The sequence below is a fragment of the Lepisma saccharinum genome, chromosome 12 (genome assembly GCF_977018435.1).
Source record: "Lepisma saccharinum chromosome 12, izLepSacc3.1, whole genome shotgun sequence".
In the NCBI taxonomy this organism is placed as follows: domain Eukaryota; kingdom Metazoa; phylum Arthropoda; class Insecta; order Zygentoma; family Lepismatidae; genus Lepisma; species Lepisma saccharinum.
The window spans coordinates 44096564-44114498 of NC_139240.1; the positions used below are offsets into that span (position 1 = coordinate 44096564).

At 40.0% G+C, this 17935-nt stretch overlaps 1 protein-coding gene across 6 annotated transcripts in view; it reads left to right on the plus strand.

Moving 5' to 3' along the window:
• The window catches only part of E23 (ABC transporter G family member E23), a 354223-nt gene that overhangs the window by 311129 nt on the left and 25159 nt on the right, over window positions 1-17935 (plus strand). For 5 of the 6 annotated variants that reach the window (XM_083132230.1, XM_083132235.1, XM_083132233.1 and 2 more), the window contains exon 2: window positions 15649-15812. In XM_083132230.1, the coding sequence (XP_082988356.1) occupies window positions 15649-15812 (164 nt within the window). Of the gene's footprint in view, window positions 1-13682; window positions 13781-15648; window positions 15813-17935 lie in introns of those variants that run through there. The other variant, XM_083132232.1, reaches the window with a different exon arrangement.

Consider the following 17935-nt stretch of genomic DNA (forward strand, 5'->3'; position numbering starts at 1 on the left):
TAGGATGGGTCAACACTGTTTGAAATAGCCGTTGCGGAATTGGTCGACTCTTGATCTGGCCACCGAGCGTTCCGGGGTCGAGTCCTGGTCCAGATTAAGTGTGGGTTTGAGATGCTTCAATGGTCTCTCTCTCTCTCTCTCTCTCTCTCTCAGGTTGGGGGCCAGAGTCTCCGAGGACTTAAATCTCCTTACCTAGGTCAAAAGCTGAGGCTGTAAAGAAGCACTCAACACATGTATTGGCAAAACACAGGACAACACACAGCCATGCAGAGGATTATTCTGGCCATATTTCCAGACGCCACAGCCTCATCAGCCTGAAACATTACAGCTACCGGGATGTATTACGTGGAAGTGAGATTGATTGGGCGCCGAAAGGCTTCGAAAAGGGTTGCAATATGAGAAAAATGAGGTACTGGTGTGAATTATGTGACAAGCCAGAACTAAAAGTTATAACCAGAGGCATGACTAAATGTCATCCCTCAGTATATATGACTTGAATTCCACTGATGAGTCCTCCTCCGTGGCCATGCGGTTAAAGGCACCTTGCTTTGGACGGCGGTTGAGGGACGGCATGATTTCGATCCCGGTCCAGTCGCCGGGAATTTTCGGCCTATGTATAGGGCCGGTGGCAACCCACCATCGTGAGGAAATTGGGGAGCTACGAGTGAGTAGCGTAACCCCGTCACGGATATCTCCTACAACGGCTGGGGGTTCGACGTGCCAACCCCACGTCACCCCATTACCGGTTGAACTCCGCACCTCTAGGTAGGATTGTGGGAGGGAGACTGGCAGCCGGGAGATGGGCCAAGGCCCTTTCGAGGGCCGTCGAGCCATGGTTATTATTAGTATTATTATGAATTCCACTGATATTTCATGTATTTTACAAAACTTGACGCTGGCCCTTTTAGACACAAGAAACACGTGTTTGAGTGCTTGTTTTAGTCAACTTGACGTGACGGGACCTACAGTTTAAAGTGTGATCCGAACCACCATGTGCCTCGGGTATCGAACCTGGGCTCTTAGAATGTAACGCGACGTCGTTATTACTATACCACCGGGAAGCCCGCCACAGCTTTGTGTGCGTGTGTTTGAGTGTATGACGGCGCCTCATTACTGTTACAGGACAGTAGGACAGTGGCGTGCCCAAGGAGGGGTCGGTGGGGGCATAACCCCTCCCCCTTTAGCCCAGTCAGTATCCATATAAAAAAAGAACGTCAAAGCCAGGAAAATATGGCTAATGAGGGCTGACTTCTAAAGTAAAAGAGTAACCCCCTCCTTTCGACAATCCTGCTCACGCCACTGAGTAGGGACGTTAGAAAAAGTGTAGAAAAGAGGGGTGTAGAGGGGCATAAGTTGTACATAAAGATTCTCAGAAGTTTGAAACTTAGTAATGCCATTATGTATTGATAGTCAAAATATTTTTCTTCAAGCTGCGGTGGTAATTTTGTATAATATTGTATCGCACATAGCATAGTTTCAAATCTGTGCAAACAGTAACTGCAAATCATTTTTTTTAAAAAAGTTACAATGCAAAACCCCACTGAACTATTGATGGATAATGAAACAATTGATGTCATAACCACAGCCTGTACCGTTATCAACCGTTATTTTGAACTAGAGATATCGGTGCATAGATGGTCCTATCAGTGCAGTGTTTAGTTAGCCACTTGGTTAACTAGGTGTGGACGACCAATTACAAAACTCTCTTCTTTTTTTAAAGTCTCGAGCAGTTCACGAAAGGCAAACAATTGCCTACATGTTTGACTAAGGCGTTGGTTGGCTGTGTTTTTCCAGGGCGAAGTCGCTCTCCTGACCCACAGGCGTGCATGGGAGTCCTTTAACCGCAGAAGCGGGAGGGTAAAGAGAAAATACTACAGTCGACCCGGAAGTGAGCGCTCTCTCCTCCTCCCCCCCCCAACCCTACCCATCCAGTCATCGATAAATGCAGATGGAGGAAGGGGGAAAGATGGTGACTCTTCATGTCCTCTTAAAAAAAAAAAGGGACAAGTTTCTCGGTCCTTGATCCTTTTGTTAAAGCTTATGATATTCGACCCGAATATGTCAGTCGCCTTTTGTGCCGAGGAATCAATAAATTCATTAAAATGGATTCAGTCGTGGTGAAGAGAGGTGTTAGAAGATTAAAATCGCTTCTCAGTGTTATTGAGGGCAGGTTTCCTCACATGCTCCGTGGCGGAGTTGTTAGCACAACGCGCTACGATGCCAGAGGTCCCGGGTTCGAATCCCGGCCTGTGTGATCTATTGCTTCATCAATTTCATCTTATCATCCCTCATCCTCATCTTTATTATTAGCCAAAAGTGGCAGAAATTCGAGGTATCATCATCTGACCTAGTACTGAAGCCACCAATGTACAGAAGTCATTTCATTCCTGTAGTACCTACACTATCCCTACTCTTTCCACATCAAAATGCAAAATTCACCCGAACAAAAACCTCTAAAAATATCCAATATACTGAATAACGTATAGCACAAACTAATGTAAACCAACCGGTTTCTGAAAACTCAAGAAATGGGTTGGTATCTTTTCAAAATAAAACGGAGAACCGTATATCCTTTCGAAGAACTGACGCCCTGGTTTTAAATATTCATGCACCAGGGCATAAGCGCATATCCCTGAAAGTATACAAGTGGAGGCTGGGCATATTCGGAGGTTACCCCGTTAAGAAAAGAAAAGTATCATCAATTTAATCATATCATCCCTCATCCTCGCCTACGCGATTAGCCAAAAGTGACAGAAAAGCGAAGCAAAATAAACCTAATCCATCAATCCTCACATGTTTGTGTGTGTATATTCATTTCAGGCATGGGGAACCAGGCGAGAAGTAAAACGCTTGTAATTGAGTAACTAGGATTCCAGACACTAAAAGTGCAGAAGACGTTTGGAATTAAAGCTCCATAATAACTAATTTAGATTCATATTTAATATTTGTACCAGAAATAGCATGCTGAGCTGGGAGGGGGCAACACTTTGTAAATAATTCTCACAATACGAACAATGCTAGGATCTTTATGGCCAAAACATTGAAAATAAAAAAGAAATGACTAAGACTTATGATTTCTATAAATTTTGCGGGATAGGTAGAGAAACTGAAGAGGAAAATAGTAAAAAAATAATTCTCTCTCTTTTTCTCTCCTCTCTCCCTTTCCGTCGTCTCCAGATGAAAGAGAAAGAAGAGAGCGAGAGACAGGAAAGAGAGGTATAAGGAAAAATTAAGAATATAGAAGGAGGGAGGGGGAGAGAAAGAAATATATACACTCTGTATGTCGTACCGGCACCTTTATACAGGTGAGAATAAACCAATAACATTTTATTTTAACGAAATTTATGTGTAGCAGTGGCGTATTCTGAGTCCAAGATCTGGGCTATCTCACTATGTCACGTGGTCCTAGGCTATGAATAGAAATCAGTTTACCAACTCCTAAGAAATCAGGTTGCCAACTCATAAGAAATCAGGTTACCAACTCATAGGAAACCAGGTTGCCAACTCGTTGGAAATCAGGTTGCCATCTCATAAGAAATCAGGCTGCCATCTTGTAAGAAATCAGGTTGCCAACTCATAATAAATCAAGTTACCAACTCATAGGAAATCAGGTTACCAACTCATAAAAAATCAGGTAACCAACTTCAGAATCATCATCTCACTGATATGAATAATTTTATTTACAATTTCTGATCGATTTTTCCCTTGTATTTTATTCTCTAGACTTCAGGCTTCGCATATAGCCTTGCTAGCCTAGAATATACGCTCCTGGTGTGTAGTTACATGGATACACCACAATATATTCAGTAATTCTTATGATGAACTCAATAACAAAACTGCTGACCTTCTTGGCGTAGTGATTAGTCGCGGGTGCGAATCCCGGCCTGGCCATCAGTATTCTTCGTCAGTGTCCCTTCATCAGCTTCATTATGTCATCACTCATCCTCATCGACGCGATTAATCAAATGCGGCAGAAAAGCGACGCTAAATAACGAAACAATCAAATCAAACAATAACAAACCAACTTGAAAAGTACATAAACCTTCTATTCCAGAAAGAAGCACTATATAAGTTATATATATATGCAGGCAAACTCGTGAAAATCGTAGCTCTACTAATAGTGATAAGAGCCCATGTATATATCTGTGCTAATCGCGCCAAAACTGCAGATGTCGTTACAAGAGTGTGTTCTCGAAAGCCAATGAGGTCAGGGAATTGGTTGCCAGAGCTTGCTGAACCATTCCCTAACAGGGTCACTGACTGCTGCATGTGCACGGTTGTTCTCTGACGCCACCTCGATTGCTGAAAATAGATGCGTGTGACGTGAAAGTTCTGTTGTTATTGTTTTTCTTTAGTGTTGGTTGTGTATTCGCATTCGAGAAAGATAGTACTGAATGTATACAAACATAGAAGTTAACTTGATAAAAACTTATTGTAAAAATTCCTTGTTCTGGCTACACTGCCACGGCACTTTGGACTTGGCAACAGCGACCAAGTGACATCACACTGAATGGCGGGAAACGTAAAGTTACAGAGAGCGCACTATAATAATATTTAAATCGCGAACTTGCACACAATGTAATCATGTAAGAACTCACAGACTCTGGTGGACAGTGGCATTATATTTATGTTACATTATATTTGTGAAAAGATAGGGAAATATGTCGTATGGTGCAAATGGCATAACTTTGCTTCCCGCAAAGGGGCAGACGACGGTTTTCGGGCTGTGCCGACGAAAACCAACCACATCGGCGAACCGGCAACCGCTGTTGCCAAACCTTGCCGCACCAGAGCCTCTGTTGGTAAGCTCGATGGCCTCAGCACGTTGCGGCTTATTCTTTTCTCGCTTCGGTAAAGCAGATGACGCGAGTGTACTCGTATCAGCAAGAGCGTCCACGTGACTCAGCACGGAATGGCGGGAAACGGATAGAATTACTAACTACGCCCTACTGTTAGGAAGAAAAAACTCACCTTATGAATATTCCTGGGCACACAAAACTAACTAACTAACTCCCTAGCCTTCTTAAACCCGATGGTTCATGGCTGCAGCAACACAGGCCTTCCATCTTTCCCTACCTTGATCAAGTTCTATATACTCTTTTCCATCCATACTGATTTCCCTTAGGTCCATCTCAATGTTGTCCCTCCATCTTCGCCTTGTTCCTGGGCACACAACTGAACTAAATCTTATCATAATGCCTTTGCAGTTGTGACACAAGTAAGAGGCAATATGTTTCTAGATTTATTATTATTATTTTATTATATTATTATATATTACCTTAATATTTCTGTATAAAACGATAGTTCGTCCTATTCTTGAATATGAAAATGAATTTTGGTTTCTGACTGCAACCAGTCACCTTCAAAAAGTTGAATCAGTTCAAAAACCTTTTATCAGGTTATTATGCATAAAGTTTTAAAAAAATACTATGACCAACATTACTCTGAATGGTTAACACAGTTGAATATGTTTACCTTAGAAGAAAGGAGAAAAATGAAAAGGATAAATTTTGTAGAGAAGATATTAACTTTCCAAGTTGACAATGAATACTTTTTGAATAATATAGCTTATAAAATTCCCAGATATTCCCATAGGTATATCTCAATTCTCACATGCCTAAACAAGGCCAGAGGTTTAGTAGCTGATCTTGTTGAAACCTACAATTTGAATTTATGATGATGTATAAGATTGTAGGATCCACAGTTTTATTTTATAATTATGTATTCAATTTTTAAATTTTGTATAACCAATTTTGACATAGTGATATACCATGTTTAATCGTGATAAACACTTAAATAAATATGATTATTATTATTATTAGAACAATACACAGTTAATTGCACAATATTATATAACAACAAACAATTATTAGTATCAGAGATATATAGATCTTGTTGAAAACTGTGGAACTTGAAGTGTAAATATGCTAACTTGTTATGTTATATTATTCTTCGTGTAACTTGGTAGTTTTGTATTTGACTTAGTGCTGTATTAGGTTTCATACTGTGCTCAACACTTAAAATAAAGGATTATTATTTTGCCACAACCGATTCAGAAATTTTCGTATTGCACGGTAGTACGAACATCAAATAGCTTATTGTTAACACCTTAGATTCCGAATCTGATTGATTTGGCTTATTTGTACTTCGCTTTTCTGCCCTTTTTGATTAATCGTGAATGTGAGGACAATATGATGAAATTGACAGAGAAGACCCTGGCTGGGATACTAATCAGGGACCCTGAGTTCATAGATCCCCCACAGAGGTCAAAGATTCTGAGTTCGAGTTCCGGTATTGGGTGATCTGACTTTTCATCAGTGTCGTTAATCATCTCTATTAAACATATGTAAAATTACTATGCAAATAGCGAAATGAGAGTTATTGTAGGAATGGTTCTGCTCTTCTCGCAGTAACGAGTTACTCTAGGACAGCCATAAGCGTAACTTGGCGAAGGCATGGGGGGGGCACATACCCCCTCAGTTAAACTCTTGGGAAATGAAAAATAATTTGTATGATTACGCAAATATAGAAAAATTCGCCGGAATGCTTCTTTTCATGGGATGAAAAATATTTCGGTTCTTCCCCCCGCCCCGCAAAGTTACGCCCATGCAGGGCACCTTGTTGTTCTTCTGCATGATTCAGTATTGGCCGTTTACTTGACCTGACTTCCCCCCTTTACTTCGCCTCAATGCTGAGAGGCTCGTCTCATTGTGATACAGATCGAATGGGCGATTTGTTTTGATGCCACAGAGCGCCAGGAAAGATAAAAGCAGATTACCGCATTGTGATTCGACAGCTGAAGAGCAGATAGTAGCAGAAAAGAGACACGTCAGAGGGCAGAGGTGAGAGCTGCGGAATCTAGAATCCCGAGGTCCTTCACCCTTGGGCTATCACGTGTGATCTGGAAGTAGTCCACGCCGTGTTGAAAGGGAATGCAAACCTTATGTCTTGCACCCCTCCTCCTCCCCAGCAGCTTCAAAACAGTTCATTTTATTATCGGGTCAATTGAATGCGCAGAGAGCTGCGTCACCGAGGAATTAAAAGAGTACAGATTCAGGAAATGGACTGTCAGGAACACGCAAGCGTACGGTAGCCCTTGTGATTTTTATCATAGGAAGGGGAGTGTACACTTCCTTCTCGACCAATAGAATTATGCGACTCTTGCAAAGACGTAATGCTGTAGCATAGAAGCAAAAGAGCAGGATTATTGCCCCCCCCCCCTCCCTCCGCACTACAAAGCACCGGCATTTTATGTGCGTCTTTCGATATTTTCTTCTTATTTATGGTTTCTAATTTTTATTTTTTATACACTATAAATTTTGAAATAAGAAAGCAAAGTAAAACTCATTAAAAATAATATAGGTTTTATTTAAAGATTACCAGTTTGCATTTCCGATTTTAAAAAGTTTAGCATATTTAAGAATATTTCAGTTACACCTTACTGCCAATCTTATCACTAGGGATAGGATTTTTATGACCTGAAAATCACCAAAATATGCAAAATAAAATATGCTCATGACCTAAAATTTTGCAAAATATGCACTATAATTTGAAAAATATGCCCTTGTAACTGGACTGTTTCAAACATCAATATCTAACATATGCTGAAATATTTTCATATACGAACTATTTTTAGTTCACTTTATGGGCCCTGAGTTCCAATGCTCAATGAATACTTTCTCTAAATTTTCAAATAAAAATGAAAAAGATTTTGCTACAGTCCAAAATAAAAGAAAACTCCGGAGTAAACATGGGAGTAAGAACGAATGCACTTCGAAATTCATTTCTTGAAAATGCAAAAAATATGCTGAATTTGACCGAATATCCATCAAAATATGCTATATCACGCAAAAATGGCAAAATATCCCAAAATATGCCCTTAATTAGTTTCTTCATAATATATTTAGGGAACACATCACCCCTACCAAAAGAAATATGCTAAGTCATGAAAATCCTAGCCCTACTTATCATCATTCATCCTCATCACCAAAAGTGGCACAGCCTCCTTGGTGGTGTAATGGTAACATCGTAGCCTTGTAATCAAGGGTTCCCGGGTTCGATACTCGGTGGAGGCACATAGTGGTTCGAAGTCTAGTTCCGATTATCCTTTCTGTACTTAAAGTGGACTTTAAAACCAAACTCAAACCAGATGTGGAAGAAAAGCGAAGTAAAATAATCAATGAATTTCTCACTCTCTCTCCCTCCCCCCTAGAGAGGAAAAAGAGAGAGAGAAAAAAAGAAATTGCGATAGAGAGAGAGAGAAAAACTCTCTCCCTCCCTCCCTCTCTCTCTCTCTCCCTCTCTCCTCTTTCTACTATCTCTCTCCCTCTCTCTTTCTCTCTCCTCTTTCTACCCTCTTTCTCTCTCCCTCTCTCCTCTTTCTCTCTCCCTCTCTCCTCTTTCTATATCTCTCCCCCTTCTCTCTCTCCTCTTTCTACTATCTCTATCTCCCTCTCTCTCCTCTTCTATTCTATCTCTCTCCCTCTCTTTTGTGCGAAAGAGAAAACAGCAGAGAAAGGGAGAGAGAGAGAGAGAGCTCTCTTTCTCTTTTATACCGTTCCTCCTCTTCCTCTCTCTCTCTCTCCATCCCGATTAAAAAGAGAGAGAAAGAGGGAGATGAAAAGAGAAGAGGAAGAGAAAGGAAAAGAGAGGCGAGAGAGAGAGAGACAGACAGGGCCAAGGGGTCCCGAATTCGATTCCCTGTGGATCCACATAGTGGTTCAGATCCCACTTGAAACTGTAGGTCCAGTCCCGATTAGCCTTACTGTGCATAAATCAATCAATCAAATCAACCTCCTGTAAAAATTTCTTTCGACGCCCGTAGAAAGAGGCTTGATTCTTGTTCAAGAGAAGACAGTAAATATAGATCTCGAGCCAACATCTCGAGTGGATGCATGTTGTCACCAGTCAGCAAGTAAGGGACTTGGCACGCCATTCCGAAAACCTTACGTCAATGGAAGCTTAGGTGAGTAACGAAGAGATAAGGCAAGCAGGAAGTATAACAATAGCTGGCACATGACCTGGGTGTCAGATGTGTGTGTGCAAGAAATAAAACTGTTGTCCCCTTGCCTGTTGCTTATAAAGGGGAGAGAACTTCGGACGCGAAAAAAGGGGAAAAGTCCATTCGTGCTCGCTCATTACGTAACACAAGAGGTGAACAGCCTCGGTGCGAGTTCCTGTTTACCTGATACGAAGCGCCGGTTGCTGGCCATTATCGGGATTCCTTCGCTACTGCGCGTTCTATCTCATGCTCTCCTTGTTGCTGACATCACGTCACGAATTTAGGGTTTGGTTCTAGCAGCGAATGACTCGATTCCACTGCTGAGTGCTACGGCAGAAAATAGTGACACGTTCCCGTTTGACACGTTCTCTGGAATAAAGAAGAAATTGCCAACCTTTTCTTCCTATCTATCATTTTTCCGTCTCATTTTCTTCTTTCTGGATCCTCTCTTGTACTCTTCTCTCAGTTCGTCTATTTTTCTTACGTTCTCTCTCGGTCTGTCTTTACCTCGGATTCTGTTCTCTTTATTTTCCTTTCTCTCTTTCCGGTTGTTTCGGTCATTTATTGATCTATATTTATCTCTATCCTCCGTTCTCCCTTTTTATTTCTCTTCTTTTTCTATCTATTTACCTCTGTTTGGCTTCTTTAGTTATTTTGGTTAGGCCTCTCTCTCTCTTTCGTATGTTCTTCCTCTTTTTCCCTCTGATTTGCTTTTTTATTTTTGTTTCTCCACCATTCCTCCCTTTTATTTCACTATTTCTTTACCTCTGTTTCGCTTGTTTAGTTATCTTCGTTAGACCCCTCTCTCCTTCCTCTTTCAGTCTTTCTCTTTCCCTCTGATTCGTTTCTTTATTTCTGTTTCGTCCCTTTATCTTCTCCTTCTTCCTCTTCCCATTTGTTTGGTTCCTCTATTTTCCCCTTTCCTTCCCTCTTTCTTTCTCTATCTCATTCTTTCTCTCATTCCATGTCTACTTTTCCTTCTCGCTTACATTTATTTCACACAATAATGTTCTATTAATTGTTTCGTAAGCTGATGAATACTTGTATGGTGTTTCGATACCATGAAATGAGTGAAAATTTCACACTTATTCCTCTTCTATCTGCTTCATCTTTGTCTTTGCCCCTATCATTCTCTTCAGTTCTCTTTCGCTCGCTCTCTTTCTCTAATTTGCTTTCTCTCTCTTTCTCCCTCTCTATCTATCTTCATTTTTTCATCTTTCTCGCTTTGTTTCTCAAAGTTTCCACTTTCCTGATTTGTTTATGAGTTGATTTTCCTATCGTGATCTCTATTTCTCTCGCATCTATTCCCACCCTCTTTTGTATCTATGTCTTATTCTGCTTCGCTTTTATTCTTTTTTCTTCTAAATTGTTCACTTCCATTCTTCACTGGGCCTTGCTTTCGTTCTGTTCCCATTTGACAATATTTATTCTTTCGCTTTTAACTCTCACTTTATGCTTATTAATTCTGTTGGCTATTATTCCACTTGCACTTATTTTAGAGATAACCATTCTTGATGCTTCTTAGTCCCAGGATATTTATTTACGCAGCTGGCGTCGTAGCATAACAAACTCTGAGACACTAGAATCATTGCAAACAAGTCACCGATAACGACATCATTCTTCCTTTGGAACCACAGAACGTGATAGTGTGTCAGGTGTCTTGAACAGTTCGTAAACAGAATGCCTTTCATGTGGGTTTGTATACCATATAACCCACATATTAAGATTTTGCAACGTGTCAAAGAACTATACTTGAATTTGTAAAGCATGAATTATTATCAAGAGAGAGAAAAACTTGTGGGAGTGTGTGTCACGTTCGAAATTAGACTTCGATATTTAGGTGCTATTTGGCGCCTAATGCTTGGCATTTAGGCGCCAAAACAGGTAACTTAGTCGCAAATTACGATTAAACAACAAATAAAATATATACGAGAAACCTACATGTATGTGCAGCTTCCCAGTAAAGTCTGAATTTATTTAAACTATTCGTTCATATTTTTTAGTAAGAGGAAATTAGTTGTAATAAATATGATAGCCGTGTGTGGAAAGTTGAAACTGTCTATTGTAATACATCATAATATTATTATTCAGGTCATTTGGAGTGAAGCTAGATATCTGAATTATTGCCGTCTGTGTTAGAACTAAATCTATGTGGAGTAAAATAGTTCAAATATGGTGTAACGTTTTCAGCAATTACGTTAGTATTGCGTTACTGAAATTATATATATGTGTATACTTTCCTCGTTCACTTCATCCTCGTCGTTGCGATTCGCCTAAAGAGACAGAAAGATGACGTGAAACAAAATAAGTACAAATGCAAAATTACTATACCATCGTGTGCGTGTGTAAGGTAACAAACAGTAACTCATTACTTTTGGGAGAAACTAAAATTTCTTGTAACGCGCTGCCTTCTTTTTTTCAAGCAACTTCCCAACTCTGGGAAAGACGAAAGCTTTTACGAAATCTAGTAAGAAGAAGGGGAAAAGTAGTAATTAGAACTCGCTGTTAATGCATTCGTGGAATGTTTGGTTAAGAAATTGTTCAAGTTGTGCCAAACAGAAGACACATTTAGGAAACACCAAATTACGAACAATATTACTCTTGGATATTGTAGTAGAAGCTGCATATATTGATTCAGTCCCAATGGCCAATCTGATCAAAGCTTGTTTCTTCTTTTACCAGAACTATTGCATCAGTCAGTAATGATGACCCCATTGCTATAGGCTGTAGCTTTCAAAACTTATTTTTTTTTGTATAAAGTTTACTGCGCCTCACTTGAACATACACTGTAATTCGACCTATACAGCACGTGAACAGTACAGCTAACCGAGGCTATTCAAGGTCGTTGACATGCACACTCTCGATTTTGTACTCTGAAAAAGCACAAGCAATCGATATTAGACCAAGAATTGGCCTCTTTCTGGGTTTTGACCTTGCAGTTTCGGCCAGACGCTCGATAATGCACGAGGCCTATTCGTTGCACGCAATCTCGTCGCCACGTATCCCCTCCCCCTAATTCAACAGGTGCATTATCGAGAACTGGCGCTTCTGGGAAGACGACTACGCTTGGGCTTCGAAGCGAGTCTTTCAAAATATTGCCCTGAACACAGCAGGAATTATGACGTAAGAAGGTTCTTTTCGGAATACGTCTCCCGTAACCACCGTCCTGTCCATAAACAAACCTTGTAACTTTTGCCAGAAAACTGGGACTACCCTAGGACGTTTACCCCTTTCCGCGGAGAAAAATATAACAAGAAATTCCTGGAGACAGTTGGGAAATCGATTCGATTTCTGAAAGGTGTGTCGTAGTTTTTTTGCCACACGGTCGCTGAGCTAATGACCGTTCATCCAAAATAACAACACGGTTGAAGGCACTCGCAACTTACGTAAGGGGTAATAAAACTTGAAGCAGTGGGATGGTAGACACTCCCCAACAAGGTTTTATTACCCTACTGCCACAGAATGGTAAGACACCTAGGTTTGGATTAGGGGAATTGGATATATATTTCGCGTTAATGTGTGACGAACTCGAAAGGTCAAAGCCATTGCTAGAATCTTACCAAATACATTTCTTTGGAAAGGAAAGCTGCTGAACTTTTCACAAATCTGTTCGGAATTGCTTCAGCACGGACACTGGCCTTGCGCACAAGTTTTGAGGATAGAATGTTTATCCTTGACATTGAGAATTGTAGATTGATGTGCGCTGGCAGTATCTTAAACTTGTATGTACCATTTGCAGATTATGGATTGCCTTGAACACAGGTATAATGATTTTCTTTGTTTCTTGTATATCTAGCGTTAGCCACCACTTTAACTCTACTTTTCGACAAGTATGTACCTTGTCTGGAACATGGTTTTAGTATAAGGGCGTTGTCGTCGTTATTTTGTTGGCTCACACCGCCTACTTCTTAGCGATTTCTAGCCAAAGGTGCCGAGATCTAGTATCAACACATTGATATCGTTCACTTTCTTCATGAAGTTATGTCCTTCATTATATCTTTTTCAATATTCCAGTGCTTGTATAATTCCAAAAACTGTTTCCAAATAGCAGAAACAAAAGACAAACGTTTTGGCCCAGCGATTTTCGCACTGCGGAGTGTTGCCATTACTATCTAAACAGGAAGCTACTTGTTTCACGGTAGGATACTTTTGTTTGTAAATTTGTTTACGTCTTTATAACTTCCAAGAAATGGCATTGCCAACAGTTTTGAGTAAAATCTGTTCTTTTGTCAAAGCATTACGAATACCCCCTTCCCTTCTTGTTTATTTTGTTCCGGTAAGGTGATTGGATAGATTTTATTAGGAAAGTTTTTTCATCAACAACATGCTTGACCTTCATAGGGTTAATTGTCGCTTGCACAAATGTGCACGAATTTCTCATTGTTCGAAGGAATCATAAAGGATTTAGGCGTTTCAGCACTAAATCTAGGTTGTAATTTTCTCGTGCCTTATTTTTACAGTCTGAGAGGCATAGTCCTTATCTAATACTCGCTAGTTAAATATTGCAACACTGGCGCCTCTGCCGGTGATCATCTGACGGTCAGTGAACTTCTGTGAAAAACGATGTTGACATTAGGAAAAACTACTTGCAATGTTTGATGTAAGCCCAATAAACAAATGCGACAATACCTGGTACGTTCAGCTGAGCACCCTGGCTTTGATCTTGTGGCAATTTGTGCCATTGTTCGTTCTCATGGAGTGTACTTCAGATGTGATTCAGTCGAGACCTTTGTGTCAGAGAAGGTACCATTTAGCAGTTTTTGAGATGAACCATGAATTGTAAGTAGCAATACTGAGCATACACTGCATTAATAGATTGTAATTCAGTTCAGTTTAGTGTTCATCTTAGGTTCAGTGGCTTGTAGAAATGCATGCAAAAAATCAGGAAGAGAATAATATTTGCATGGTTGTTGATACTTGATTGTTCGATTTAGTGGTCAATAAAGCTACAGTGCAAATATCACTATTTTATTTATTGTATTGATTGATTTAGTTTATTTTACTTCGCGTTTTGTGCCTCTTGGCTAATTTGCGAAGATGGGGATGAGTGATGAAATGATGAAATTGGTGAATGGGCATTCACAAACAACCAAGCCCGAGCGGGATTCGAACCCGGACCCTTGGCGTCGCAGCACGATGTGCTAACCACTCGGCCACAGGGTCCGGCTTTAATTATTGTAGGTTGAGTGACTGGAACCACAATCAGGATAATATACGACGTTTATTTTTATAAATATTCTCTTCCACTATCGCTGCTTTCTGCCAACAACCAGAACCTATCACCCCAATCATATCTCTCAAACTTGCCTTGTCAAAAATAAATGGAACAGTACATTTTGTGCTTAATTTTTCGTATTCATGACAGGTGTTCACTTGCCCCCCCCCCCCCCGCCCGAGATATCTGGAAAGACTTCACATAATTCAAATTTTGAAATTGTAGCGTAAAAATATAAGACGAAGGGTGCCATGAAAGACAGCAGATTATGTGCCTATGCAAATTAGCCTACTACTGGGGATACTTCATTAGAATTCTCTTAACTTGGGGAAAACATCAGTACACATATTCCCCACTTTAAGCACTGCCCCTCCCCCCCTGAGATAAAATCCTGTGGGTGTCCTTGATGATTCGCTTTACACTAGATTTAATACGGCGACACGCTATCGTAATCGAGATGTATGGGACAATTGATAGATAATAATCAATTCTTGTTGGGAATGCCTGCTTATTGAAAAATAATGTGTGAATCGTTGAAAATTTTATTTGTATTAACACTGTATTAGTACGTCGATTTACTCATTTAAGACCACAAACATTTATAAAACATTGCTGTATAATGTCTGTGTGCATGATGGACCTCTTATAATTATCCATACGCTGTTTCTTGTATATTATCTTCAACATTATACGCTGAACAAATGAACAAATAAAATGAATCTAGATATGTTGTACAGACCATATTGCAGGGTATTTTCATGAGAAAACCATGTGAAAACAAGTTATTTATGTATTTGTTTCTAAATGTGTGTCTCAAGACTACATCCCAAGTTGTAAATCATCTGTGATATTGAAAGTAGATTTAAGATATTGGCCTTTTGTGTTTGTGTGTGCTTATATCACCACCATATGTAGAGAAGTGTCTTCACAATAGCCGTGAATCTACCAAATAAATAAACATTCTATGTCGAAATCTCAAGTTTAACTAATATTATCCAATTGTATGCTCGTGTTTTTTTTATGTGGCTGTGGCATTGATTACTGATAGTCACTATAGCGTACACAGTTTTTTTGGGGGGCTAGAATTGTAAAGGTGGATATTTCATAGCTACGTTTTATGGGGGTGGGCTATAGAGTAAAATATTTTGTAATTACCATTTTTAACCTTCGTTAAACTTCTGATTATCTCAAAATTTCGAAGGTGGTTTTAACCCCATCAGCTCCCCTCTTGTGTACGCCAGTGCTAGTAGTAATACCACTCCTTAATTTTATCTAGCTTATGAGAACCAGTTTAATTTTCTTATCTTGGAGTCCCTGTGATCTGGCTTCGTAAAAAATAATTTATAAAGGTAATTTGAGACCCATTTATGACATTTGAAGGTAGAAATGTTGTCTCGAAGTCATTCTAATGTTTCTCTTTTCTTTCTTCCAGGGTAGAAAGCACATCTATTCACTTTCCGTCCATACTGCAGCAGCAAAAGCCACTGGAACTTGTATTTCGCGGTGTATCTGTTACCTTAGACAAAAAACGGATCCTTCAAGATGTCAGCGGGGTCGTTCGACCAGGAGAAGTGCTCGCCGTAATGGGACCAAGTGGTGAGTCTTCTTTTTTTTGTGATGTTCACTCACTTTTGTTGCACCCAGGCGCGGCTCGTGCATTATTTACCCGGGGGTTCACTGAAGTCATGTGACATATATTCAGTTTCCTCAAAATAAACTTCCTTCGCCTAACAAAAGGATGGGGGCGGGCTTAAAAGATTTGTCCAGAATTTTTTTTATATGGGAGTATAAGGTTTTGTATTAGGGGTGTGCGAATAAATTTAGGGCTGAAACTACAATAAATTGTGCCTTTATGAAAAAAGTTGAGTTTTGTTGGAATGGACGTCCTCAAGTAGGGGCAAGTAATATATTTTTTCCTCAGGAGGAGCAAAAAACACTCCTTCAGTCTGAAGTTACTGCAACGCTTTTATAATAATTACCAAAAATTACTGTGACTGAAATTAAATTATATGCGTGTAATATATAATTTTTGGTTTACATTCAATTTCCATGGTGAGCGGCCCCCTATTCCCCTTCCGGACGTCCATGCTGACTAATCAGAACTGGTCCTACATTTGTTAAAGGGAAATGGCAACTAATGGCATGCGCATACTAGAAATCGAACCTGAGACCCTTTCATTGATACAAGATAGCTTTGTTCGAATTTGGGGCTGGTCGACCAGCACACGCTTTTTTTCAGTGGACAAGGAAGTTCGTTTACGTTAATTACGTGCATTTCTATCGGTCATTTCTTACCTGCGCGGACAGCAACGCCTACACTGCATCATGTGACATAACCTAGGTAAAGTCCATCCCTCGCTTCACTCGCAGCATCACTTAATACTTTCCAACAAGTATCCAAGCACTTCAAAAACTAACAAACTTGAGACGATTGACACCGAGCGACAGCGAGTCACGTCTTCGCGCCATTCTTTCTCTCTCGCGAACCCGAAGTGTTTCCACCTTTAAGGAAAAACCTCTGAATGCATGCACGAGCTATTTTGGTAATGTATCTCCTTTATTTTAATTCATCGCATCTAATTCCAGCTTTTATTTGTTTCCACTCATCCATCTCTGCCACAATTTTGCATTTATTCCAAGAAGTTCAGTACAAAAATGATACAAAGAGAATATTGAATATGTAATGTGTGCGCTTCAAACTTGAACCGCACATAGCAACACTGGAAGGGAGGAAGCAGCGAGATCGGAGCCTTGTCCCGCGCCTTCTGCGAGAGAACGAACTGCGCATGACCGTTGGGTTGAACATAGGTTCTGCAAATCTCACCTCCCATGTATTTTGTCCTATACCCTCCTCGAGCTTCTGCTCCCGCACGAAGCTTTCACAATGGCAAGAGCTGTCCTGTGGGGGTTCAACTGAGGGTCTGTATCAGGGCGACCGAATCGCGGTTTCTTCTTCTCAGCAAAAGAGTTCACCGTATTACGGGCACAAATACATGACTTATTGTGTAGAATTTTTAGCGAAATAATGTGAAAATGTAAAGACATTGTTTATTGTTCATTCTCGAGGTGATTATCGTATATTACTGGGGGGTTCACTGATCCTGTGCGCTATAGGGCCAACCGCGCCTGGTTGCACCACAGTTGTGTTAATAACGCCAGATTCTTAAAACTAGGACACTCCCATTTCACTGTTGCATTTTCTATCACTATTCGGCATCGTCGTCGCGGGGGTAATACACGCCCCCTTAATAATTCACAGATGAAGAGAAAAAGGAGACGTACACATGTTCCTTCACTGTTTTCGCCAGATAAACATAGATAGAGCATAGTGTTAACAATTTATATATATTTGAGTTTACGAAAACATGAAAAATATGGCATATGTGAAGTAAAGGGACAACGATAAAGAAGAAAAAGGTTCCGGGTTCGAATCCCGGTTGGCAATGGATGTTCTTTGCGTGTCCCTTCATCAATTCCATCATATCATTACTCATCCTCATCTTCGCGAATAGCCGTAAGTGGCAGAAAGGCAAAGTAAAATAAACCAATCCGAATCAAATCAAATTAAAAATAATACATTTTTGTAGCAAAGAGTAGCGTTACCGGAAGATTTTTTTATTGATTAGTCGCGATTAACCTTAATAGTTAGGAAAACGACGTTAAATAAAAAAAAACTCATACAGGATATTGGTATGTTAATAATTATAATAATAATGAAA